The sequence below is a fragment of the Vulpes lagopus genome, chromosome 12, assembly GCF_018345385.1.
Source record: "Vulpes lagopus strain Blue_001 chromosome 12, ASM1834538v1, whole genome shotgun sequence".
Lineage (NCBI taxonomy): Eukaryota > Metazoa > Chordata > Mammalia > Carnivora > Canidae > Vulpes > Vulpes lagopus.
In genome coordinates this window covers 33,573,705-33,598,981 of record NC_054835.1, presented here as the reverse complement: position 1 = coordinate 33,598,981, position 25,277 = coordinate 33,573,705, and the positions used below count along the sequence as shown (strand labels likewise).

At 43.8% G+C, this 25,277-nt stretch overlaps 1 protein-coding gene across 4 annotated transcripts in view; it reads right to left on the bottom strand.

Annotated features, from left to right (window-relative positions):
- The window catches only part of CA10 (carbonic anhydrase 10), a 482,388-nt gene extending 457,480 nt beyond the window's left edge, over positions 1-24,908 (bottom strand). The window contains exons 1-2 of one of the 4 annotated variants that reach the window (XM_041726075.1): positions 24,665-24,908; positions 22,459-23,092 (exon numbers count right to left, since the gene is read on the bottom strand). In XM_041726075.1, the coding sequence (XP_041582009.1) occupies positions 22,459-22,519 (61 nt within the window). In that variant the 5' untranslated portion in view covers positions 22,520-23,092; positions 24,665-24,908. Of the gene's footprint in view, positions 1-22,458; positions 23,093-24,003; positions 24,336-24,664 lie in introns of those variants that run through there. The other 3 variants (XM_041726076.1, XM_041726073.1, XM_041726074.1) reach the window with 3 other exon arrangements.
- Positions 24,909-25,277: the final 369 nt, after the last annotated feature.

The window sequence follows — 25,277 nt, the reverse complement described above, 5'->3', positions numbered from 1 at the left end:
CATCCACATGAGGGTTTTCTCCTTTAAAATCAGTCACCTTAGAAAACTATGTAATTCTTTGTTTGCGTTTCCCATAGCTTGTTTTACTTACTAAAATTTGAAGTTCACTTCTCTGGGGACTTTTTCTTTTGCAGATGTGACTCTCTAGGCCTTAACCTACAGCTTGGCACACAAGCAGGCAGAGCAGCAAACACATGCACCCAGGAGTCAGATGACTGGCTCTGACTCCTAGTCAAATCCAGCTCTGTTAGTAGAGCAATGTGAATTTGTCCTTTGTCCTAAGACTCAGTTTCCTCATCTGTAAAATGGGGGTGATAATTGTCCATGACTCATGGGCTTTATATAATTATATTAAAATAAAACAAATAAAATATGTATTATCATCAGAAGCATGCAACTAGTGGTGACTACTGTTAAGATAGGCATTAGTTTTTTTAAAAAAATAGTTATTCCAATTATGATGTCTTTTTGCATAAATGGTTGGGGATCCTCTTCTGAAATCACTAGGACATCCTAATTCCCATTCTTCAAAACCACCTTAATACAAGATTTTAGAGGGACTTGATATGTAGAGACAGCTGAAAATTGGTTAAAATTAACCTAGTGTCTATCAGCATCTCAAATGTTAGCTCAAGGTCTCACTCTCTTGTTTGTTTTTGTAACCATAATATCTTTCACAGTGTGTGGCACATAGCTCCAGTAAATGGTTATTTAATGAATGGAACATTTGCTGAATAAATCATGGAATGAATAAAGTAGGTGAACAAGCTGAATAATCACAAGCAGTTACTCAGTTTGTTCACCCAACCTAGCTTCAGGAATCTGTTGGAACACTCTCAACAAATGGACAGATGTACCCTATGAATTGGATGTGGGAAACAATCTTTCTAGCTTTCCTTCAGTGCTGCTGTGCTAGACATTTGTCATGCTTTCTAGTCACCCATCACCTTTTGAATACTTTTTGATGTCTATTAGTTTCCTATTGCTGCTATAACAAATTACTACAAATTTAGTGGCTTTAAACAACACAAATTTACTATCTTAATATTTCTGGAGCTCAGCAGTCTGAAATAGGCCAAGATCAAGGTGTCAAGAAGACTGTGTTCCTTCTTGAGGCCCCAGGAGAAAATCAGTTTCCTTGCTGTTCCAGCCACTGGAGACCTTTAGCATCAAGCAGCACTTATGGTCCCCTAAGTCTTTCTTTAAAGTATACCACTTCAACCTCTGCTTCTGTTATCACATCTTCTTTATCTGACTCTGATCTTCCTGCCTCTGTCTTATAAGGACCCTGGTGATTATACTGGACTGCCTGGATAATCCAGGAAAATCTCCTCACCTCAAGATCCTTAACTTCATCACATCTGCAAAGTCCCTTTTACCATGTACAGTAACTCATACATAGATTTCCAAGATTAAGATGTGGCCATCTTTGGGGGGCTATTATTCAGCCAATCCAACCAATCCACTGTCTGGAGTATTCCCCGCCTTTAGTGTTCAATCCCTCCTATGCAGAATCCTGAGCTTTGCTTTTGATAAAGCATAGGCATGTGACTGAAGCTGGCCGCTCTCAGATGCCAGACTCTTCAGTTCTGATGCTAGTGATCTGAGGAAGGAAATCTGATGGGGCATCCATCTTCTGGTGAGGCTGATGGCAGAAGTGTCCAGCTCTCTGAGCACTAGTGGTGTCTAGACAGAATTTGGCTATCTCTGCCCAGCAGTGGCAAGAGCAGGAGTGTTTCCTAGAATGATCCCTTAGTACATTCTTGCAAGTGTACCCTCCAATTCCAATTCTTTGGCCCACCTATAGATTCTGTGAACACCACAAATGTTTTCACAAACATCTTCTCTATGTCTTAGATTTTTGGTTTTTATATCTAGTCCTCAACATCTTCTTTTAAATTAGAACATCAAATTGATTTACATTTCATACTATAATAATAATAAAAAATCTTGTCTGCTTACCTGGGTCTTAAAGAGGTTGTGTTATTTAAAACTAAGGACCCCAGTGGACATAGGCACCTGTCCTATGTTATAAGAAGAACCTGCAGAGAGGCTAATGGAATGGTCCTAGAAAATGGAAACAATGAAGAATATTTTGGGGTGCCTTTTAAGGGCCAAGTACTTAATAAAAAGGCTCTGACAAAATGCAGTGCCATCAAACTAGGGTTTCGTAAACTGCACGGTCCTTTATAATAGCAGGTGTGAGAAGGACAGAAAAAGAACACAATACGTGGCTAGACTCTGAGACTTTGATTTGCACCTCTTCCAAGGTAGATATAATGCTGTTTGGGTGGGGACAGGAAGAGATTTTTATTATTCATGTTGGTCAGCCTGGACATACCCCTCAGTGTTTTTGAAAGCACTTTACTACCATTACTTATTTATATTAAATTAAATAGCCTTGGAAGAGCCAAGGCTCTTTAGTTTAGAAAACAAAAGTACAGCTGGCTCAAGACTGCTTCTCACCCCTGCACTATCTGCACTATCAGCACGCTCACCCAGGGCTCTTAATTCATCCCTTTGGAGGATGGGGGAATTTGATTTTTCAAAATAACATTTTTCAACCGCTCTGTGAGTCAGTGCCTTCTGCTCGCAGCTAGCAGTTCAAATCCTGACTCTGGCGGTTAGTAGCTGGGTGACATGGGACAGTCATTCTCTGAGCTTCCTTCATCTACCAAGTGCTGACATGACCCCCCCCCCACCCCGCCCCAAGCAGGTCTGCAGACAAGACCAATAAGTGTACAGTATGGTAGCTGAGCTCAAGTCCTGGATTTAGGCATAGCAGAGTTCAAATCTTAAGTTTACACCTTATCAGCTGTATGCCCTTGTATCAGCAAGTCAACCAATAAAATGGAAGACAGTTATGTGCTCCCTTACAACATTAAACAATTAAATGAGATAATAGATGGAGAGCTCCTTACACCATGTCTGTCAGTTACTAATATTAGAAACACTGAAGTAGTTGTCTGGAATGGATGTTTGTAGTGAGTGAAGAAATTTTCACAAGGAAGAATAAAATCAACTTGTTTTCACACGTCCCTAACCACCACCTTCCTTTAGTCTCTAGTGGTCCAAAATGCTCAGGAAACAGACATTTAAAAGCTGCTACTATTGACAGAGATCAGATCTGCAGTTGCCTGAGTTCAAGGATTGAACTACAGACAGATTGACTCCAAAGGGGCTCAAGGAAATGTGGGGGATGATGGAAATGTTCAGTAGCTTGATGGCGGTGGTGGTTACATAACTGTATTCTTTCCCTAAACTCACCAAACAGTAGATTTGCAATGAGTGCATTTTATACATATTCCACTTCAATAAAGTTTATTTTCATTATTATATCACAGTCACACTAGAACAGGGGTTGGCAAGATTTTTTTTTCTGTGAAGGGGCCAGACAATAAATATTTTAGGCTTTGCAGGTTATAGGCTCTGATACAACTACTCAGCTCTGCTGTTGTCACGCAGAAGCAGCCACAGACAGTAGATAATACATAAATGAATGGGTAGGTATGGCTGGATTTCAGCACAATTTTAGTTATGGACCAAAATTTGGTCCATACTCTTCTTCTTTTGTTTCTTTTTTTCCTAATTCATTTAAAAATGTAAAGATCATTCTTAGCTCCTGGCCTTATAAAAACAGCCAGCAGGCTAGATTTGCTCTGTGGGCCACTGTTTGCCAAGTCCTGCTCAAGGTCTCTATCAAGCAGCATTCTGAAATCTGTTTTAGCGGCTTCTCAGTGCAAGAGCCATGTCTAAGAGGGCTGGGAATCCAGCTCCTGTGAGTCCCGCGGGATCCTTACCAGAATCTACTCCCTCTGTGGCCAGGTTAAGCCGCTGTTTCTTGATTTCAATTTCCCCAACTGTCCCAGGAGGACAACAACCATCTCCCAGAGCCCAGCAAAACTCATTTAGCTTGTTATTTGGGAGAAAATGCTCTGTCCAAGTGCAGAAACTGATCATGGCTCAGGTTATGTGTCTGGCCTGTCTCAATCAACAGGGGGAAAGGTTTGATTTTTCAGGTTGTCATTCCTAAAATTGCTTGTCTTTCCAGGTGATGTTCTTATTCTGAATATGGTCTGACCTTCACATTCCCTAAAGAGGAGGGTTATTTTTTCAAAGAGCTGGCAGCAGAACTGTACTCTCAGAAAGCTAGCTCTTTCCCTGCCAAGCTGCCATCCCCAGCACAAACCATCCCTTAGGGGAGGGTGGCTTCCCTTCAGAATGTTTGCCTGGGCAAGGCCAGAGCTACTCCAAGCTCCTCTGACAGCAAAGGAAGTTTTACAAATCCAAATCAGCACAAACTAAGAGTTCTTTTTTGGTTTCTGACGTCGTAGGTACTTAAGGAACCCCCTCCGTGGGGTGATCAAGACTGTCAAGACACCCCCAAAAGTCAAGATAATTCTGTAGTTCAAAAGCCTCAAGGCTTTGAAAAATAATTATTTTCATATATAATTTAACTACTCTTTTCATATATAATTTCATAGATTTCATATATAATTTAACTAATCTTTTTGAAGAAAATGGATGACCCAGGCACTCTGTTTATTATTCTATCTGTTGGAAACATTCTAATCAATTGTTTGCATTAGGGGTTGCAATTTTTTTCTGTACACAGCCAAACAGTAAACATTTTAGGCATTTCAGGCAATACAGTCTCTGTTGTAGCTACTCAAAGTCTGCTGCTGTGGTATAAAAACAGCCTGAGACAAATGAAAGAATGAGCATGACTGTGTTCCAAGAAAACTTCGTTTATGATGCTAAGCCAGGTTTGGCTTCCAGGCTACTGTCTGCTGAGCCCTGTCCTAAGTGGTAGTATCTCTAACAGGGACTAGGTAGGAAGAGGTAATAAAACTCAAATCAACAGACACTACTTGGAATATCTGCAAACAATCTTGTAATTATCACTACAGATTGGGGAGCAAAACCTACCCAACCAGCATGCTGTGCTAGGAGCAAGACCACAAAACACAAGTAGCTAGATGTGTCTTGACCACCAGGAGTTTTCCATCTGACAGAGGGAGAAAGACAGGTCAGTAATGAGCAGCACTGGAGACAGGAAGAGCCAGTGGGGTGCAGAGAACCAAGGAGGCCCTTCTAATGTGATGGATAGCTACAACCTTTATAGAGGAGCCCACCCCCCCCCTTTTGAACTTACGAGATGCATATCGTATGGTTCAGGTGGGTGAAAACCAGGTGGGGAAATACAACAAGCAAAGGCACAGGGTATGTATGTGCAAAGTGTGTTTGCAGGATGGAGAGTAAGCAAGCTGGAGCAAAGCTGGAAGGAGAATGAGAGACAACATTTCAGCATCAGTTTTCACAGCGCGTATTCTTCGTAGAATCAGGGGGAGATGTGAAGGTTTCTGAACCTCTACACTCTACAGCAAGGTTCCCTACAAAGCAGGTAACTCAAAGAATCTGCTTCCTCTGCAGAGATGGTGTGGCTGGCTGCAAGCACGTTATGAATGTCATGTTACTAATGGGTCACATTTATTAAGCTAATAAGTTAAGTTACTACATGCCCAATCATGACATCCTAAGTGCTTTACTTTCACATGCCATTTAAAACTTACCAAAAAAAATCACTGAGGCGGTTTTTTTTATCCCCATCTTACAGATTAGAAAACAGAGATGTGCAAGAAGTTCATTTATCCCAAGTCTTTCGGCTTGGAAGGGGCAATGTGTGGGTTTAAACCTAGGTCTGTCTCAAATAGCTAACCAATCCATTCGAATATATTTCTGTGTTTTAATAGTTAAATGATACATTTTTAAAACCTTATTTCTAAATTGTCTCTTCCAAGTGTTTCCCTACTCAAAAATCCCCAATACTATAATTACATTTCTTATCTTTTCATCTTCCTACTAATTATTTTTTAAGAGCAACAGATTCATAATTAAAGATTTAGAAATTTAAATTCTGTTCGAATTTCATCCAATATGAGTTCACTAATTTAGCATAAAATTGTGATTTTTTCATCAATCCCATATCTATCCATCTACATACATAATTATTTTAATGTAGCTTTTGTCTACATGTTAGGCAGGACTTGCTTTTTTTTTTTTAATTTTTTATTTACTTATGATAGTCACAGAGAGAGAGAGAGAGGCAGAGACACAGGCGGAGGGAGAAGCAGGCTCCATGCACCGGGAGCCTGATGTGGGATTCGATCCCGGGTCTCCAGGATCGCGCCCTGGGCCAAAGGCAGGCGCCAAACCGCTGCGCCACCCAGGGATCCCAGGACTTGCTTTAAAGCATATAAACCGTGTATTTATCTTACGTGACTTTTGTTCAATCATAATAGCAGAATAAAATTTCAAATAACTAAAAATGCTTATAAGTAAAGACCTAGAGGAAAACAAACTATTAATAATAGTTGCATTGAGGTTATGTGATTATAGATAATCTGTTTTCTATTCTTCTCTCAATTACTTAAAATTGGGTTATATTAGGGTTATACTTTTAAAATGTAATCATGTAAAAATGTTCTCTAAAAAATATTATGGAACAACACATTGGGGTCTAGTCTAATATGCAATTAATAAAATAACTTCCTGGGCAGCCTGGGTGGCTCAGCGGTTTAGCGCCGCCTTCAGCCCAGGGCCTGATCCTGGCGACCTGGGATTTAGTCCCACATCAGGCTCTTTGCATGGAGCCTGCTTCTCCTTCTGCCTGTGTCTCTGCCTCTCTCTCTCTCTCTCTCTCTCTCTGTGTGTGTGTGTGTGTGTGTTTCTCATGAATAAATAAATAAAAATATTTTAAAAAAAATAAAATAACTTCCTAATGCAAAAAGGGACTATGTTCTGTGAAGTTTCCATTCCTCCTTACATGTACCTAGAGCTATTAGCTTTCATTAATTCACTGGGCTCTAATATCAGGCTAGCTGCTGTGAGTGTATCTTCAGCTCCTCTAAATTCAATCAATTTAAGAGAAACAGGAGTAGGGGTTTAGTGGATTAGCCACAACAGGCCATTAATCTCCCCATCCTCAGCTGTAATCCAGGCTCTACCAACGTGATTGGGGAAAAAAAAATCTCACAAAAAACCCCAACACTCAGGAAAGCTCCCAAGCTGGCTCCCTAGAGACAAATATGCTTAGGTCACAGTTTGCTTGTCTTTACTTAACATCAGTACAGCATTTTTCATCTGTCCGACTTCTTGTTGGTTTTTCTTTTAGGCTTTTTGCTGAAATTCTCAGATCAGATATATTTGAAAGGAAACCATGTTGCAATCCCAGGAATAGATCAGCATTTAATTATCATTTAAAAAATCATTCTCTCAAGTGGCTATAAAACATAAATCAAAACTATCGTTTCAGGTTGCAAATTTGTTTAAAAAAAAAAAAACATGGTTAAGGTTGCCATGTGCATAAATTAGTGGTTGGGGAAGCTGGCAAGACTGAATAATGGAGAAGAAAACAGAGTGACCAAATTCCAGTAAGAAATGAGCAAAGGATAGTTTTAGAACATGTAAATATTATATCTCCTATCACAAATGGATTAGAACCTAATACCTCATTTCTTTTTTTTTTTTTTTTTTTTTTTAAGTAGACTGCGGTCCTCGCCTGGGCTGCGTATTAGAATCGTTGGAGAAGCTTTTTTTTTTTTTTTTTTAATTTTATTTATTTATGATAGTCACACGCAGAGAGAGAGAGAGAGGCAGAGACAGAAGCAGGCTCCATGCACCGGGAGCCCGACGTGGGATTCGATCCTGGGTCTGCAGGATCGTGCCCTGGGCCAAAGGCAGGTGCCAAACCGCTGCACCGCCCAGGGATCCCTAATACCTCATTTCTTTATGGTTCTGGCCAATCAGCCAACATTTGCTCATGCATCAAGCAAGAAAAACCATGAGCAAGTTTCTGACTCAGGGGATCCCTGGGTGGCGCAGTGGTTTGGCGCCTGCCTTTGGCCCAGGGCGCGATCCTGGAGATCTGGGATCGAATCCCACGTCGGGCTCCCAGTGCATGGAGCCTGCTTCTCCCTCTGCCTGTGCTCTGCCTCTCTCTCTCTCTCTCTGTGTGTGACTATCATAAAAAAAAAAATTAAAAAAATAAATATAAACATTAAAAAAAAAATTTCTGACTCAGGGTTTTGTTTATGCCACCAATCTCAAGGCCAAATATTTACTGGATTCCATGAGATCATATACCTATATGAAGGCCTTGATAAATCTAAACTGTATTTGTAATATGAAAATAATGTGGCATTAAATATATATATTTTTTAGTTATTAAAAAAATGTGGGCTAAACTCGGTAAATTGCCTCTGAAGATCATTTTATGAAAAAGACAGGACTGTCTTCTGTCTTATTACCTTTAAAATATTCCCCAAACATCCTAGCTTCCCCTGGTGAATCAGATTCAACCAACCTCAACTGATTATATGTTATGTGCAGGCATTGTGCTAAACACTTTCACATGAATTGGCTCATTTAATCCCCATGTTTTACATGATATTGCCAAATTCCTTTCCTAATTTTGCCCAACATCTTTTGTTCTTTCAGCTTCAGCCATAACAATACAAAACCATTTATCAAGTGCATTCTATGTGCTAAGCACTATGCTGAGTTTTAAAATTTCAGTCTCTCTTAACTCCAAAGACAAATGTTTTTACTTCCAGTCTACGGAAGAGAATACTACAGATTAGAGATTTTAAGTAACTTCCCAAGGTCACAAAACACGAGGTGAAATTTTAAGACTCCAATATACAGACCACATGGTTTTCAGTATTTGCTTTGATGAAGTAGTCAATGATAACCACTTGACTCCTTCCAAGGGTCTTACTAGTGAGCTACAAGGTCATCTTACAAGTATAGTTTGGGTTATTCTCGCATCCTACACTTTATCTGATACTTGCCAATCTCAGGAGTCATCTTCCACTCTCCTGCCCACTCACAGTCATGAAAGTTCTTCCTGCAATTTAATCTTGCTGCCTCGACATTTCCAAAACTGAGAAAGTTTAGCATCACAGCAAACTTGTATAACTTCCTGTAAAAGTCTCTTACTATTATAAAATTTCCAAGTTGGAAAGGGACCTAGATATTATCTAGTCTAATACCCTTATTCAAAAGGAAAAAACCGGGGCCCAAGCCAATAAAATAATTTCCCCCAAACCACAGTGCTGGTAGCAGCAAAGCTAACACTAACATCAATGTTTCCTAATTTCCATTCCATTAATCTTTTCTGCCATCCACCTGATTTGCTCTTCCCTGTAATTTATAGAAATATGTTCTTGGAACAATATTTAAGATGTCTCAAAATTCTGGATTTAGGAAGGTTTTTTTTCCTTGTTCTTAACCATGGTTTCCTGTCTGTCATCTGACTTATTAAGCAAAGTAACATTTTGAAATACTGTTTGGTTTTTGCCTAATAGTTCCTGGGGTGGGCCACTGTTGAAAGCATCTTTGAAAGTTTAATCACTAGTCTATATGCTTGTTTACTTCCTCAAGGAATTCAGGTGTACTCCTGGAGACTTATAAAAAAGTTGCACATTACTAAAGGATGTATTATGGTAAAACCATAAACATTTCATACTGTTTTACCCAGTTATCACAATACTGGGATAATTTTAAAGAAATAGTTCAATAGAAATAAATATCTATACCTCTTTGACATTAGCCATAGCAACTTCCTTCTAGATATGTCTCCTGAGGCAAGGGAAATAAAAGCAAAAATAAACTATTGGAACTTAATCAAAACAAAAAGCTTCTATGCAGCAAAAGAAATAATTAGCAACACTAAAAGGCGACCTACAGAATTGGAGAAGATATTTGCAAATGACGTATCTGATTAGTGTCCAAAATACATAAAGAACTTATAAAAACTCCATACCCAAAATCAAATAATCCAATTAAAAAATGGGCAGAAGGCACGATTACACATTTTTTCCAAGGAAGACATACAGATGGCCAACAGACACATGAAAAGATGCTCAACATCACTAATCATCAAGGAAATACAAATCAAAACCACAGTAAGATACACCAGTCAGAACAACTAAAATAAAAAACACAAGGAACAACAAGTATTGGTGAGGATGTGGAGTTAACATAGCCCTCTTGCACTGTTGGTGGGATTGCAAACTGTTGCAGGCACTCCGGAAAACACTATGAAGTTTTCTCAAAAAGTTAAAAAAAAAAAAAAAGAATCCAGCAAATGCACTACCATTACCCAAGAATACAAAAATACTAATTCAAATGGATGCATGCACCCTGATATTTATAGCAGTATGATCTACAATTACAGAAACAACCCAAGTGTCCACTGGCTGATGAACAGACAAAGAAGATAAGTGTGTATATACATACACACATATATACAATATATCCAAGAATATATATTTCATTATATATAATGGATTATTACTTGGCCATCAAAAATAATGAAATCTTGCCATTTGCAACAATTTGGATAGACCTAGAGAGTACTATGCTCAGCAGAATAAGTCAGTCAGAGAAAGACAAATACCATATGATTTCACTCATATATGAAACTTAGAAAACAAAACAAATGAGTAAAGGGGGGAAAAAAGAGAGAGAAAGGCAAACTAAAAAACAGACTCTTCACTAGAAAGAACAAACTGATGGTTACCAGAGGGAAACTGGGTGGGAGGATGGGTGGAATAGGTGATGGGGATGAAGGAGTACACTTATTGTGATGAGCACCGGGTGTAGTGTGGAAGTGTTGAATCACTATAGTGTACATCTAAAACTAATATCCCAGCATATGCTAACTGGAATTTAAATAAGAACTTAAAAAAATAAATATTTACAGACAAAAAAACATATACCCCCAAAAATGGCAAAAGCTAGAAACAAAAAAAAAAAAAAAACAAAACAAAAAAAACAAAAAAAAAAAAAAAAAAAAAAAGCTAGAAACACAGTTCTCAAAAGTGGGAAAAAGATAAATGTAAATGATGGTATTTTTGATGAATAAATTATATGGAACTATTACAAAGTCATGAACAATAAGGTGGCAGATACCAACTAATAGTTCATCAAACCATTTTCCCTCAACAACTCAACAAGTCTAGCCTACGATTCCCAAGCTCTTCTGCAATAAGAGGTGGTCATGTGACTGAAAGCGATGTGCACAGCTTTCCCGCTTGGTCCATAAAATCTCTCTCACGATCCTACTCCATATGCTTTTTCCCCATCTGCTGGAGAAACACTGGAAGGGACAACACTGGGAGCCCTATCTTGAAGAGAACAGAGCCTCCATCAGCCTTGAGACTTCCAAGTCACTATAAAGACAAGATTCCTTCCCTTTTACTCCTCCGTCTTCACCATGCCCTTATATACCTTACACACACACACACACACACACACACACACATGCATACACGTGCACGCACACACACATGCATTGACACCAATGAACAATTAATGTGAGCAGGAAGTAAGCTTCTACTGTGTTAGGCCATCAAGATTTTGCTATCACAAAGTCTGGGATTTCTTGAGCTGACATAACTAGGAAGTAACATGGAAAAATACTTGATACAGTGTAAAGTTAAAAAAAAAAGAATAAAGATTTAAGGCTGAAAAGATGTTGGAACTGCAAACTTTGGCAAATAAAAATTCAGTCTATAAGAAATGTTTGTTTTCCTCAATTTCCTTTGATACTGTGATTGAGCATTAAAATTAACCCACTGACTTCCAGCATCACTCCTGTGTGCAGCACCCAAACACCCACATATGCAGTCCCCAACTCGCAAGGAGCACTGATCAAGGAGGAGCATTTCACTTGAACAAACCTTCAGCCTGAATGGCAAATGCACAGATACAACTCTTCATTCATTCATTTGTTCAACAGCTCCTGCCTTTAGATGGGATACAAGACTTTACCTGGCTCAGCCAAGCTGCCATTTCAGCAGTCATAATAGGAGAGGGAAAAAATAAAGGGTGCCACCAACTCATGCACTTAAAATGCATAGGAGTCTCATTTAGCCACAACACAGCACTTCAAAGACACAGGTCAAAAAGCCGCCAAGAACTTCTTCACCACAGTGGAAAAACAGGGATGGAGCTTGTTACAGAGACACAAAAAATAATGACTTCCCTACTTTATATTTCGTTTGGCAGGTGTTAGAGCCCCTGGGACTTATTGCTGGTATCATCATGGTGATCCTAAGAGTCAGCCATCCAGTGACACTCCTATTCACACTGGGGCTATCCAACAGGAATGCGTTACTCGCAGATGCCTCACTTTCTGTTAGTATCATTGCCATGTATGTATGGAGAAGATAAAGGTAGGAGCCTTTTTTCTGTAAGCTCCCCTTATTTCTGTCTGTAATTAAATCAACAAGCAAACTAACAACAAACCATCCAACTGAGCATTTCCCCACAGCTGTAGAGAAGACCTAGAAGATTATAGGCAGAATGCACAGCCGGGAAGAGCGAATTTCTAATATCCCTTCAATTTCTAGGGCCTAGAGTCTCCCCACTGGTATGAACTACTGGGCAACACCACAGTTCTGTTGCAGAAGGCCAGAGGGAGAAGTCAAATTCTCTGACACAAGATTGAAAATACCTTAAGAACCAGAGTCCAGAAAAGCGTGGGTGGGCTTTTTTGCTAAAGCACTCTGGAGCAATGCTATGGGACAGGGAGCTTTCTCAAGTGCCAGCTTCTCAAGCTGGAATCCAACAACAAGAAAGTGCCATATCCTAAGTGATGTCCTTTAATAGGAACGAGATGACATGGAAAAGGAACAACAATGCATCCCCTTATCCTCGGTCGTCCTGGTTCAAGTCTCACAGTGTGGAATCACAGAACACAAAGAAGCCAAAATACATTTTTTTTTCAAAATACATTTTAAACAACTCCAAGTGCCTCAACTAACACTGAGCTTGTCAAATGCAGATATGAGTTGAGTCTGAGAAGGAAATAGAAAGCTATCGAATATGTTGCTCCCGGGAAAGTTCCAGTTCTCTCTGACTCTGCATGCTCAAAGAACCCCATGGGGTAGAAGTTAAAGGGCAGCTAACAGATCTTCTTCCTTGCCCTCCCTCCTGGCCTCAAATCTTGTCTTCCATTCTCCCATGAAAGCCATTCTAAACCACTTCTTGTTATTCATTTCTGTATTAATTCAGTCATTCATTATTGAGTATGTACTAAATGAAAGGCACTGGTTAGAGCAATGGGGAAAAAACCCACAATATTTATGTATCACCTACTATACTATACATTCTACAAGGACAAAGATCGTGGCTGCTTTACTCACTACAGTTGCCTGGTCCAGCACCTCCCTCAAAGGAGGCATTCATTAGCATTTGATGAAGAAATGACCTGGCGTGGTAAACACTAGGGGTAGGGGGCAGGGCCCTCCCACAGATATATCACTTTAGATATTCATTTCAAGAATCCTGTGGGAGTATTTATTATTATCCCAACCTCACGGAGGAAGAATGGCCTCTTTCACTCAGTAAGTGCTGCCATCAAAATTGTTTTCTTTGAGGGTGACAGGTAGCTGTGTGTGGTAGGAAGAGGGGCCAGCGGAAGGGGAATATGTTGACTCATATCCTTCAGTAAATGTGTTTATTCCAATGCTGGCATTGCTGCCAAATGTGTTGTGAGACCAGCAGGACTTGGCTCCGGAAAACTCACCAGAAAGTCACAGGCTTCATTTCCTATTGCCAGCCCCTTCAGCCACTGGCCATGAAGTATTGGACAAAGTTAAAGATTAATTCTGCATTTGCTGTGACAAAGGTCACACCTCTCCCAGATGAGGAGGAAAAGGCATTTGTAGGCTGTCTCCTTCACAGCCACTGACAATCCCTCTGCTGCCATCCTGATGGTACCTTCATGCAAATGTAATCAAACCCAAACACTGGCTCTCCCATTACCACACTAATCTCGTTAATAAACAGCAGTTACGGTTTTGTTGTCAATGTACTCTCTGACCATCTCTTACCACTCACAGTTCCCCACCCCAATCCCTGCGTGATGTAAACCCTCTCAAGTTTTGTTTAGGGTTCCATGAGACAAAAACTGAAAAAAGTTATAGGAAAGACTCAATTATCAAAGAGAAGAAGAAAATTGGCATACTGCAAACTCCAGGGTCAGTCCGTAGGGTTCTGTCTTTTTCCTAGTGTTTAAAAAATGGGGACTAAGTAAGGGGATAAATCCTGTAATGCATATCTGGATTAGTTCAAAAGTTTCTGGGAAGCCACCTGGAACTAGAGGTAACACTGGAAAAGAACCAGTGATCTGGGCCAAAAGAAGCATAGCTGGACCTGAGCCCAAAACTTTAACCCTGACTCATCTGCTTCCAATAAAGTGAAAGACGTAGCAAGAGCTACTTCTTGGGCCTTTAAAGTCCTTCCCTGAACAGAGAGGTGCAAGGGTGGTTTTTATCAACAATGTATGTATGCAATATGTTACTGTTGTTAGAATCTTATCTCCCCAACCTCCTCGATCTCAATCTAATCCATCACACCCCACTCTCTAGGGGTTGCCATACTGACCTCTTGACAGCCTCCTGAATTCATGTTTGTCTTATCTAGTGGTCCTGTCTTTGCAAAAGTTCTTTCTTGTGATCACCGCCCCCACACTCCACCCCCAACCCTGTCATGCTTCTCCTGGTCAATCAGCAAAAATCCTCCCCCTCTCAAGACTCAGCCCAGGCATCTTATAACACTATGTTCCTCCCTCCCTCCCATCTCTGGAATGAATAAGACTTCCCTTCTCAATACTTATAGGATTCTGCTGTCACTACTAATATTTTTCAAATTAGTCTCTTACTAGATTGTGAATTGCTGGAGGGAAAGGTCCATGTCTGACTCATTCCTGTTGGATCCCCATGACCTTAGTATAGTGCACCCTCCATACATCCTGAATGATTAAGTGGACAAAGGAAGACATTTTATTTTAGGTCTCTACACTTGATCTATTGTAACTGGACCTTCGAGAGGATAAAATGGGTATATAATTTAGTGGGCCATGAGTACACTCTCCCAAGTGAACGTGGAGTCTATTGGAAAGACGAGTGCAGAGCAGAATAAGGTAAAACTGTTGTAACATGCTTTGCAGTGCTTCAAGCATCTGCTGCATGTCAACTAGGACATCTATTACTTGGTGCACAATCTTCATGGCACAAAAGCATGCATAGATGATTCATCTCTGTTAGCCTTTGTCTAATGTTAAAGACATTACTATTAATGTTATGGTCGTTATTCAAGTACAAAATTGGAGACATTTGCATTTGCTTCACATGAAAATACCAAATCTCAAAGATTAGGGTAAATCAGGTCCATAACAGATAGGACAACTGACTTTTTTTTTTTTTTTTCAAGGTCTGTCACTCAGAATGTTCCATAATGGCCTAATTAATCTATTAGACCAGTATTTTTAAAATGGGTTTTGTGAGCAAGAATAAAGGCTGACAAGAAGACAAGGAACTGGTTTTCTAAATTATTGCTTATTGCATTCAGAGTTTTAAAAGAATTCCACATAAACCTTTTTTAATGTCATTTTCCTAACCTTCACCTTAGCTCCTCATATCATAACTAAAAGATAAAGTCTAAACTTCTGTTCCTAGCTAACAAAACCCTCCACACTGGCCCCAGATTATTCTTCCAGTCCTGTCTCCAGTCATTTATTCCAGCCCAGCCACTCCATATCCACTCCATATGTCCAATCATCCAACTTCTGATCCTTGATTTTTTTTCATTCCTTGTCTATCAACCTACTATTCTTGCTTCATGGTATGTCTTTTTTTTTTTTTATGTTCTTTTGAAACCTCAGGTATTCCTCCAACCTTGTTCAAATGCCTTTTCCTCTATGAATCCCTTCTCTTCCCCACTTGTATCCACTTCTATCCCCTGACATGTACCATCTTAGAAAAACCAAGGACCAAGTGTTCATTTTTGTGATTCCTATGCCTGATACATAGTTAGCTGGCAATACTATTTTGTTGAACCCTAAAGAAATGACTGAATTATTTATTGGAATTTATAAGAACAGGTCTGAAGTGTCAATAAGGAAAGTTACTGATGACAATGATGGTGATGATTTTATGAGAGTAGCTCTCATTCACTGAGTTGACTACTACTACATGTCAGGTGCCATGGGGGCATCTTATGTATATTTTCTCCAATCCTCACTTTGCAGATTTTATAGAGGCATAGGAAGTTAAAGAACTTGTCTAAGGGGATGCCTGGGTGGCTCAGTGGTTGAGCTTCTGCCTTTGGCTCAGGTCATGATCCCTGGGTCCTGGAATTGAGTCCCACATGGGGCTCCCCACAGGGAGCCTGCTTCTCCCTCTGCCTATGTCTCTGCCTCTCTCTGTGTCTCTCATGAATAAATAAATAAAATCCTTTTTTTTAATAAATAAAACCTTTAAAAAAATAACTCCTCTAAGACCCCACAGAGGGAGAAAATGCCCAAGGGAGGGATATTATGTACAGGCCTATCTTGATTCCAAAGCCCATGCTCACTCTCATATGATATGTGCGATTTGACCCATGGTAAATGTATTCCAGGTACCATGTTAGCATTTTACAGATGCTCCTTACAATTACCCTGTAGGATCAACACCCTTAGGAAGTAAGTATCATCTCCATTTTACAGATGAGAAAGTTGAAGTGTCCCCCAAAACCCAACCATCTACAATCCCAGTAGCCTACAAACTATGCAAAGTACCGCAGTAGCTAGAAACTTGCAACACAAATTTAAAACCCAAATAAATATTAGGATTTCAAACAAGTTCAATCCATTGAACGCATGCAAAGATCCACAAAAAAAAATTAAAATCACCGTAAAATTAAATATCTGAAGACACTCCATACTCTCAACTCAACAGCTCCTAACGTGGAGCCATCCCAACTTGCCAGTGTCATAAAGTGAACCTTTTATTCCAATTGGGACTGTCTTCCCTGTATGTCACTGATTCCTATCCCTCTTCTTTGGATGATGTAGTCCTTCTATCTCTTCTCTCCAAAACCCCAACATCTATCCAATATCCTCCTTTTCCTTCACATCTGGACTTCTCTTCTGTAGCATGTATGTCATTTACAAAACAATAAGGCATTTTTCTTGTTTCATATCACTATACCTATTGTGTATTACAACTTTGCTGTCATATCTTAACTATTAAGCATTATTCATACTATTTTACCTCACTCTACATTATTTGTATCTCAACTTTGAGTTTGTAACTATACCTTAAGCATGGATCATTCCATAATGTAGTAAAGACACAAATATTTTACATTGGCACCAAGAACATTCAGGATCTCCCTCTGTAGTTTCCCTCAGCAATTCACTGAAATGGGCAAAGACGTTACCGTTTTTATTTTACAGATGAGGAAACTAAGATTCTAAGAGGCTAAAGGAATCACCCAAAGAGGTAATTAAGCAAGTAGTTTGACTGCAGGGTGGGTCTTCTAACTTCCATATTCCTTCTACAAAGGCTTGCCACCATACATATTTATGATGCCTGGATCTCTTCCTGACCTAAATCCTAGGTCCAAATATGTAATGCTTAATCAAGGTGAAAAGTTGAGGTATTAGGGACTGATGTAGGTCTAGGATGGAAATCAAACTTCCCCTCCACCCTGAGAAAACTGACATCTCCACATTGACATCTCTCTTTATTCCAGGGATTTTATATTACTCAGATGGACGAAAAAATCCCATCTATGATGACGGTATCTGTCAGTGACTGGGCTATATGACATCGCATGGCAAACTGCATTTAAAGAAAGCACACCACCAATGAGATCATCAGATAAGTAGTCTTTGCTGGGATGAGGGCTCTTTTTTTATTCAAAGGAATGTTCTCCTTCAAGTCCTATTGACAGTATACGTAGTTTGCCATCTTGGAAGCACTTTAAAGCTGGGTTAATACAGAGTTTACAAGCAGAAAGAAGAACATTGTGTTGCTCCCCAAGGTAATAAGTACTATGTTGTTCCCAGGTGATTTATTAAACTTTCCAAGCCTCACCTCAGTACTGGGCTCACAGAGATAAAGTGGGTTTTACTCATAATACTCACCAAAGCCCAATGCTACCAGTCTCATTTATATGAGAAGGAAAATTAAGAGACAGTTCAAAGTTGTTAAGCCAAGGCCTCCTTGAAAGTAGGATCCATGCTCAATGTTATAAAATGTGCTTGCTCATGATTTTCTGTTTTGCTTTTAAACAAGTTGAAAGTGAAGATGGTAAAGGCTGTTCTTTTATGGCTTCACAAACCTGTGAAATGCCTGATTTGTAGGGGAAAAATTATATAAATGCAAGCTTCCTATGCCTCAGATATTGTGCGAAGTGAAAAACAATGAACACGTTATCTCATTTAATCCATGTAACAAAAGTATGAGGTATGTGCTATTATCCCCTTTCTATGTGTAAAGACACCGAAGTGAAACCATTTTAATTTTCCAATTAGGAAAACAATGTATGAAATATTCCTTGCTTATAGGGATTGCTGATCATAATATGCTGGTGGCAAACCTGGGCAATAGTCTCAGCTGTTTGATGGATAGTCATACACAACTCAAATGCTACCTTATTTCTAGTACTGAACTGTAATCACCCTAAACTTCCACTTCCAAACTAAGACTCTCATCTATTTAACATAACTCATTCGTTCAATCCGGAGACATCACTAAAAAAAATACTGAATAAAAACATTCAAAAGAAATCTTGAGCCAAAAGGAAATGATATATTGAATTCTGACTCAGTTAGACCTGGATGTGAATCCTGCATGCTGAAGCACTGTGGGCTTTGGCTGCCTCAGCTTTAAAGTATCCTACAGACTCTAAGAAGAGATGAATTAAAATATGTGCAATGTTACATAATATATATGAAAGCAACATATAATTTTAATTGCTATTGCTCTTATTATTATGAATAAAGTAACAAAGAAGCGAAGTGACATAGAGGCAAATAGGATGTGTTGTGGAAATTAAATCAGACAGCTGTCTTTGGACCAGGAAATTCTCTCCTGGCGCAGCTAAGCATTCATTCTCGCTGATCTGAGCTGCTTTTGTAAGAATGGAATGGTGCTCTAGCTAGCACAGGGAAAAATCATCCTGGTTTTCCCTCTCTCTCTCTCTCTCTCTCTCCCCCTCCCTCCCTCACTCCCTCTCTCCCTCCCTCTCGCTCTCCTTCTCTCCTCTTCACAGATCTTGGCTGCCTTACACTTTCGGCAAAATGACATCTGAATCTGATGTGGAACAGAAGAACTCCCAGATCATGGCATTCCCTCTTAAACCTAGCTGTGCTGTCCTTAAGTAGCCAAAATGGATACGATCTCGCAAATGGAAGGCACACATGCTACATCCCCAACAGTTAAGTGTGGTCAAGCTGACCCCCAGTCCTATATGCTGACAGCTTCATCACAACCAAAGGATTAGTTCAGAGCCATCAAACATACCAAGGCAAGGGCTCTGTATTTTAAGAAATATGTCCACACAGACCCAAGGAGAAAAAGCTTTGGATACACTTAATTTGCAGCATGGGGAGAGGTAAGGGTAGGAATCCTTGATTAACAAAACACTAAGCCACAAAGCACCAGAGCATTCCTGAAAGCCTATGCTACCAAGTGAAATTCAGTCACTAGAGGCCAGATCTACCGCCAAAATTTTCCTTCTGCAAAATGTTTACACTGCAGACTTTTGCTGACCTTTTCCAGTAATGAAGTCAACCCTTCCAATGCATCAATCACTGATGCCTGGTAACTCAGGAAGAATTAGTACCCATTTACCAGGGAGGGTAATTCATCCCAAGATGGAAGAGAGGTGCTTTGTTTTTTAATTTTTTTTAATTTAAGATTTAGTAGGTTCTATGATCACAGGGTTATGTTCCTTTTGGTAAAGCTCAGTTGTGAGTAAATTAAAACTGCAAATCACAGAAACAGAAATGAAAGACCCGCTAAACTCTCCCTGAGCCACAATTATTCAACCTTAGTGCACTGCATAACTACACCTCTTAAGGCTGCTTGATGGGGAAAAAAGTCCCCAAATTGTGGCAACTATGAATCGTAGTTATATTACTAATCAGAATTAATACATGGATATCACTGAATGAGTAGTTGTTTTAGGAGGGAGGCCACCTTGGCCCTGGACAAAGAACAGCCTTTGAAAATTAAGTTTATGGATGTGTAAATGCAGAGTACATAATGTTGCAACTCTGCCTAAATGTTTTCATAAAGTGCAAATTAATGCAGAGCCTAACTAGGCATTTGGAACGCTAACCTAGTTTTCTGTGTTTAGCTAATAGCTAGCAATTTTGCTTACACTTTTATCCTCTCATTACATGGCAATGATGATTATTTAGTAAATACATGTGAAAGGCCACATACTCTACAGCACCTCTTCTGGGTTAGAAATAACCCCCTCCTAAGACTTATGTTTATATAGTTTAGTTACTGATACACCAAATCAAGTATAGCTGGGATAAGGAGACCACTGCCTCTTTTGGAGACTAAGAACAGACTCATTCTCACATGGTTCCCCTGTGATGACCTGGCCACAGGCAGGAGAGGGACTGGGGACAAGGAAATTGGGCCAGGGTGGGGGTGAGGGTGTCCAGAGCTTCAATGAATGTTAACCCTTTGTTAATCTTGAAGGGACTTAGCTGGCTTGTCTGCTTTGCCAATTATTTATGATGGTGGAGAGAGATAGGGGAGGGCTATTTTCTAACTAGTGAAATATTATGAAACAAGAGATAGTTTGGGACGCCTGGGTGGCTCAGCGGTTGAGCGCCTGCCTTCGACCCACGGTGCGATTCTGGAGTCCCGGGATCGAGCCCCACATCGGGCCCCCTGCATAGAGCCTGCTTCTCTCTCTGCTGTGTCTCCGCCTCTCTCTCTCTCTCTCTGTGCCTCTCATGAATAAATAAAATCTTAAAAAAAAGAGAGAGAGAGAGTTTGAAACAGACACAGAGAAGAGAAATATGTAAAATGTGCTCCTGTAGGATACTATCCAGCCACTCCTACTAGACATATGATTGATAGCAACCATTATAAGTCACCTGAAAATTTTTCTTCTCAGATGCAGGATAGGGTAAAATAGGTCCCACTAGAAGATTTGGGGGTGGTCCTAAGGTACTTTTTATTGTCTCTCAAGTATACAATGTACCTCTGAAATATTTCCAAGGCAAAATTCTTAGCTGGGTGGCCAAGTCCCAAACAGAATGATTCTGAATACACGATTCCCCGTTCCTGCCCTAAGAGGACAAAGTTGAAACTGAACAGTGGTATTTGGAAGTAGGTCCAGGGTCAGCATAGACAAGGATTTTTAACATCCAGAACCCTCTCTGGCTTTGGGGGTAGGAAGTGGCCCAGCTGAAGGAGGAGGCAGGAAACAGGGCCCTTCACCCCAATGCTGCTCCTCCTCTGTGCCTACTCACAGGGGCAAGGTTCCTGTTCTCTTCTGCTGACTTCCTGGGAAGTTGGCTGCGACCCAAATTCTGCAGAGGGAATGCAGGCACAGGGGGCCACTGCAAATGGGTCCTACCCTGGGCACCTTAATGGCAGGTATGAGGGGAAACCGGTAAGACACGGGTCTGTGGGAGGAGCCACTGCACTGAAGCTGGAAATACTGCTGATCCTGGGGCTTTTTCTCATGGCTCCCCCTGCACCAACAAACACACTGCCTGGAAATCAGACACCCCTGCAACACGCAGACACAGGCACAGGCAGACACAAGCCCTACCCCATCCACCAAGTAGCTCCTGAAACCACAGACCGGAGCAAGTAGCCTGGGGTCAGTGAGTCTGAGCTAGCACCTCCTTGCCTCTGGGAAGAAGAAAGGCTACAACCTGCTATTTATGATTTGTGTTGTTGCAGGCCGGTTTTGCCTTTACTTGCTGCGGAGCAGGGCGTGCTAGCATGTTTCAGACCCTAAAGACCAGTCCTGATGTGCTTGGGCAAGGCCGGGGAGGATCTCCACGTCCCTTTGGTCCCTGCTGGGGGCACTCTCTAGTCCCGCATCCTCCCGCAGTCTCTTGAAAGCGCCCAGATAGCAGGGCAGGGCTCTGCGTCCATCTTGCCAGCCAGGAACCGCGGAGTTTGGGAACTTTGAAAGCCAGGGGGTGGGGGTGGGGGTGGGGGTGGGGGTGGGGGTGGGGGTTTGCCAAGGCTCGGATTTCCCGGCCAGAGTTCCCAGCCAGGTAAGCAGTTGAAAATTAACACCCACCTGCCTCTTCTTTCTTATCCCTGCCCCTTCAATGTTCCAGGACTCCACACAGACACTAACCACAACACAGACACACAGACACACAGACACACAGACACACAGGAGCGCGCGCGCACACACACACGCGCACACACACACGCGCGCGCGCACACACACCCTCGGGCTTAGGCTTTTAGTCTGAAGGCAGCAAACCCAAAGAGCTGCGAGGGTCTCTGCCACCACCCCCTCCCCTCCCGCCCCGCCAGGCTACTTGACAGATAAAACCCCACACATCCCAAACAGCACAACGTGACCCAAACCCGCCGGTGACTCCAGCGCGTCCCATACCTGATATGCAGACGATGAAATTGGCTTGAAGAAGAAAAAGCACCTCCCAGACTATTTCCATCCTCTGATTCTCATTCCAAGTGCATCACTCGACGGGAAAACAGGGGGGGAAGGGGAGGGCCCGACGCGGCACACACACATACAAACGCGCACACGCCTGGAGCGAGCGCACACCCGCACTCCCGCCCGACAGCCGGCCAGGGACAGTCGCCCCCAAGATCAATATCGCAGTTTGAACTGTTCCGGCAAGTCTCCCCTCGGGCTCGACGGACGTGCGCCCCAGGTGTGCTGACACATGTCCGGTGCCTCGCTGCCCCGGAGGTCTCCGCGGTCGCCGGTCCCTGCTCCTCTCCCGAGGGGCGGAAACGGCACCGGCAGCGGCGGCGGCGGCAGCCACCTGAGGCCACCAGCGCCGGGCTCTTCCTGCAGAAACGAGACCCCGAGCCGCCTGGCGCCCCAAGACGACATAGACGACAGCCCCCCGCCGGGCCGCGCCGCACAGGTCCGGGCCCCCGGCGCTCGCAGCTCGCTCGCTACGCCCAGGCAGTCGGCGGCAAGTTGCCCTCGAAGTCCGCGCCCTCACCGGGGCATGGTCACAGGCCGGCTGCCGCGCTCCGGGGCCGCTCTCCTCCTGCTGCCGGGCGCGGGGGGAGACGACACCGCACACAGGGGGACAGAAAGAGAGAGGCAGGAATTATTGCCCGAAACCGCCGGCAGCCTCCGCGACCCTCCCTGCTCCCCAAGTCCGCGCGCCGCCCGCCGCCTGCGAGCCCCGCTCGGGAGGCGCGTGCAGGGCGCCGAGCGCCCGAGGCGGGGGCCGGGGGCCGGGGGCCGGGGGCCGGGCGCGTCGGGGGCCCGCGGGCTCCCCACGTCGCGCGCGCCTCCCGGTCCTCCGCTATTTTCCTGGGCTCCCCGGAACCCCCAGCTGCCTCGCTTCCATCGCCCGCAACTAGCGCCGCCGCCGCCGCCGCGATTTTCCGCAATGCAACTGCAGGGGTCGTTATTTCCTCGCCTACGGAGCCCGACGCTGCCCGATTCGGAGGGGAGGAGGGGGGAGGAGGAGGAGGAGGGCAGGTGGGGGGCGGGGGCGGCCCGGCCAGGTGAGCGTCCCCCCCCCCCCCAGCCGCCGCCGCCGCCGCCAGCCCCCGCGGCAGCCCCGCCGCCCGGCGCCCGGGGGCGGAGGCAGGAGGCCGGGCCGGGGAGCCGAGGCTGAGCGCGGCCAGAAGGGGGAGGCGAGCGCTGGGCGTCGGAGCTGCGGGCCAGCCTGGGGCGCCTGGGCCCCGGCCGCTCGGTCGCCCCCCGGGATTGGGGAGTTTCTCATCTCCTCGGAAAGAACTTCGCGCCAGCCGCTCGGGCGCGGGGAACCGGGGAACCGGGGGGGGGGGGGCTCAGCCGGGGCGCTGTGCCGCGCTCTCCCGCTGCTGCGGAATAGTGGGGATTTTTTTTTTTTTTTTTTTTGCATAATTCATCCCCTGCCCTCTCCCTGTCGCCCCCCTGCTGCCCCCCTCCTCCCCCCTTCCTCTCCAGCGCCCGCACACTACTTACCCCAGAGTTCTCCTCTCTGCGCGCTCCGAGACCCGGTGCGACTGTCGCCCGCGAGTCCCTCACCTCCCTCCTCCCCGAAGGGGGGAAAACCGTCTTTCCAAGTCCGGGTGCGAGCAGTGGCCGCCGCCAGCTGCGCCTCTGCTCAGCTCCGGGCGGCTCCGAGACTACTGGAAACCCGGACTTTCGGGGAGCGGGCGTCCCTTCTTTTCGGTCTTTTATTCTGTGTTTCTTTCGGGGAAGCTCAAGTGCTTTGGAGGCTTTTGCTGGGCTCCAGAATACTCTCTGCCAGCGACACTCAGCAGCTTCCACGGAAGGAGATTCCCCCACCGGCTCCGCGCGCGCGCGCGCACACGCCCAGCGCGCGGCTCTCCGAGGCCCCGGGGGAAGGTGGGGGCGGCGTGAGCACCACCCACCGCGGCGGCAGAGGCCCAGGCCCAGGCCGGAGGCCGCGGGCGCGCGGAGCCGCTCGCCGCGACCCGGGCAAGGGCGCGCGCGCGGGCAGCCGCTCGGAATGCAGATGCGGGAAACTGGGAGGAAACCTCGCGCTCGGGACCGTTCGCCCGAGAAGAGGGCCGGGAGCAAGAGAAGGAAAGAAGAACCGCGGCAACATTTGCATTGCCTCTGTCGCCGCCGCCGCGCCTCGAGACATCCCCAGACCTACCTCTTTGCGAGAGCTGAAGAAGAGGAGGGTAAGGGAGGGGAATCCCTGGAAAGATCCCGGGTTTCTCGGCGCGCTTGTCCGGGTTGCCGACTGTGACGTTTGGAGATTTTGCACAAGCGCGGATGGACACGCATAATAACAAATACAAACACACACGAAAGCCGCAGGGGATTTTTTTGGTTTTTTTTTTACACTTTTTTATTTCTGGTGTCTCGAATCCATTTCAGTGTGAGTCTCGGTCCAATGAACGCAGGAAGGCTAGATAAGTGGAGAGGGAAGAGGAAAGAGGGTACCACCGTTCATGCGCACAGAGTCCATTTAGTGAGGCTTCCAGGCTGTGTGGCATCTGCTGGGGCAGGGCTTGGAGCCAAAAGGAGTAACGCTGCGGCGCACCCAGGCTTCTTGAACTGACTCCAGCTGCCCGGGAGTCTGGCGGGTCTTTTTTGCAGAGTGGGGGAGAGGGGGTGGAGGTGGGAGGAAGCCAAGCCCAACAGCCTGAGCGTCTTGGGTTGGGCAGACTTGGGGAGCTGTGTTGTCCTGACGCCTCTGGGGATTGAGAAGGAGAAGCACCGGCGGACTTGCTTTAACAAGGAGGTGTGGCCAAGGGATCTGG